The sequence below is a fragment of the Homalodisca vitripennis genome, unplaced genomic scaffold (assembly GCF_021130785.1).
Source record: "Homalodisca vitripennis isolate AUS2020 unplaced genomic scaffold, UT_GWSS_2.1 ScUCBcl_14147;HRSCAF=24750, whole genome shotgun sequence".
Lineage (NCBI taxonomy): Eukaryota > Metazoa > Arthropoda > Insecta > Hemiptera > Cicadellidae > Homalodisca > Homalodisca vitripennis.
In genome coordinates, this window is record NW_025790261.1 from 4,721 (window position 1) to 6,001 (window position 1,281).

The 1,281-nt window shown below is 36.0% G+C and overlaps 1 protein-coding gene across 1 annotated transcript; it reads left to right on the top strand.

The window, feature by feature from the left end:
• Positions 1–250: 250 nt before the first annotated feature.
• On the top strand, positions 251–1,276 carry LOC124375139 (aspartate--tRNA ligase, cytoplasmic-like; the record flags this gene model as incomplete). The annotated part of the gene is made up of 1 exon (XM_046833248.1): positions 251–1,276. A coding segment is annotated over exon 1 (858 nt), but the record flags the coding sequence as incomplete, so codon positions are not given.
• Between the last annotated feature and the right edge of the window lie 5 nt (positions 1,277–1,281).

Genomic DNA, 1,281 nt, shown 5'->3' on the forward strand with positions numbered 1-1,281 from the left:
ATCTTGATCAGTAAAATTACGAATTTTAATTTATATATTGACGCCATAACAAATTTGATAATAGTTCGATGATATCAATATATTCTGATCAGTTGAGTTAATATTCTAAACGTGGGATGAATATTATTATTCTTTACAATACATATTATGGATGGTACTCATAATCTAAACGTCATAAGTGTAGTGACGTCTGGCCAACACTGGCTTCATGTGGACCACAACCGTCTGCTTACTGCTAAACTCCTACTGCTGGTATGTGCTGTGTAGTGTATACCACCCATATTTGTGAAGCGTGGAAAGAAGCCTCGAACCTTTATCGTACTTAATGAAAATTTTAAAGTTGTGTGATACTTGCATCATTTAATTTAACAAGAATTGTGTTTAAATAAAGTTTGTCCTGTTCTGTATTCCTTTGAAAATGGGCGAAGAAGACAAGCTTGAGGACGTAGAAGCTGGAGCAGATACAAAATCAAAAAAGGCTTTAAAAAAGGCAGCCAAAGATGCTGAAAAAGCAGCTAAGAAAGAAGCAAGAAAATCTGCTGGACAAGGAGAAGGTGATAAAGAGGAAACAGACGTGTCAGAAGGTAAATATGGTACTTTTGGCTTAATACGCAGCAGTGATGAAGATAAAAACCGAAAAACTTCATTTACTCATATCAAAGATTTATGCCCTAGCATAACAAATCAAGTTGTTTTGGTGAGAGGCAGATTACACACTAGCAGAGCCAAAGGGAAGCAATGCTTTATGGTACTACGTCAACAGCAATTTACAGTTCAATGCTTGGTTAATGTCTCTGATACTGTAAGTAAACAAATGGTCAAATTTGCATCAAACATAAATAAAGAGACAATTATTGATGTCATTGGATTAGTAAGCAGTGTGCCTAAAGAGATTGAAGCATGTAGTCAAAAATTAGTTGAAATTCATGTTCAAGAAATTTGGATTGTAAGTGAAGCCAAGAGTCAACTTCCTCTACTGATTGAAGACGCAGCAAGACCTGTCAAAGATGATGATCAGGAAGGCCTCAATATTAAGGTAAACCAAGATACTCGTTTGGACAACCGTATACTAGATTTACGAACACCAGCAAACCAAGCCATTTTTAGATTAGAAGCTGGAGTTTGTAGACTTTTTAGAGATATTCTTACTGACAAAGGATTTGTTGAAATTCACACCCCTAAAATTATCAGTGCAGCAAGCGAGGGTGGAGCTAATGTATTTACAGTTTCCTATTTCAAATCATCTGCATACTTAGCTCAAAGTCCCCAGCTGTACAAACA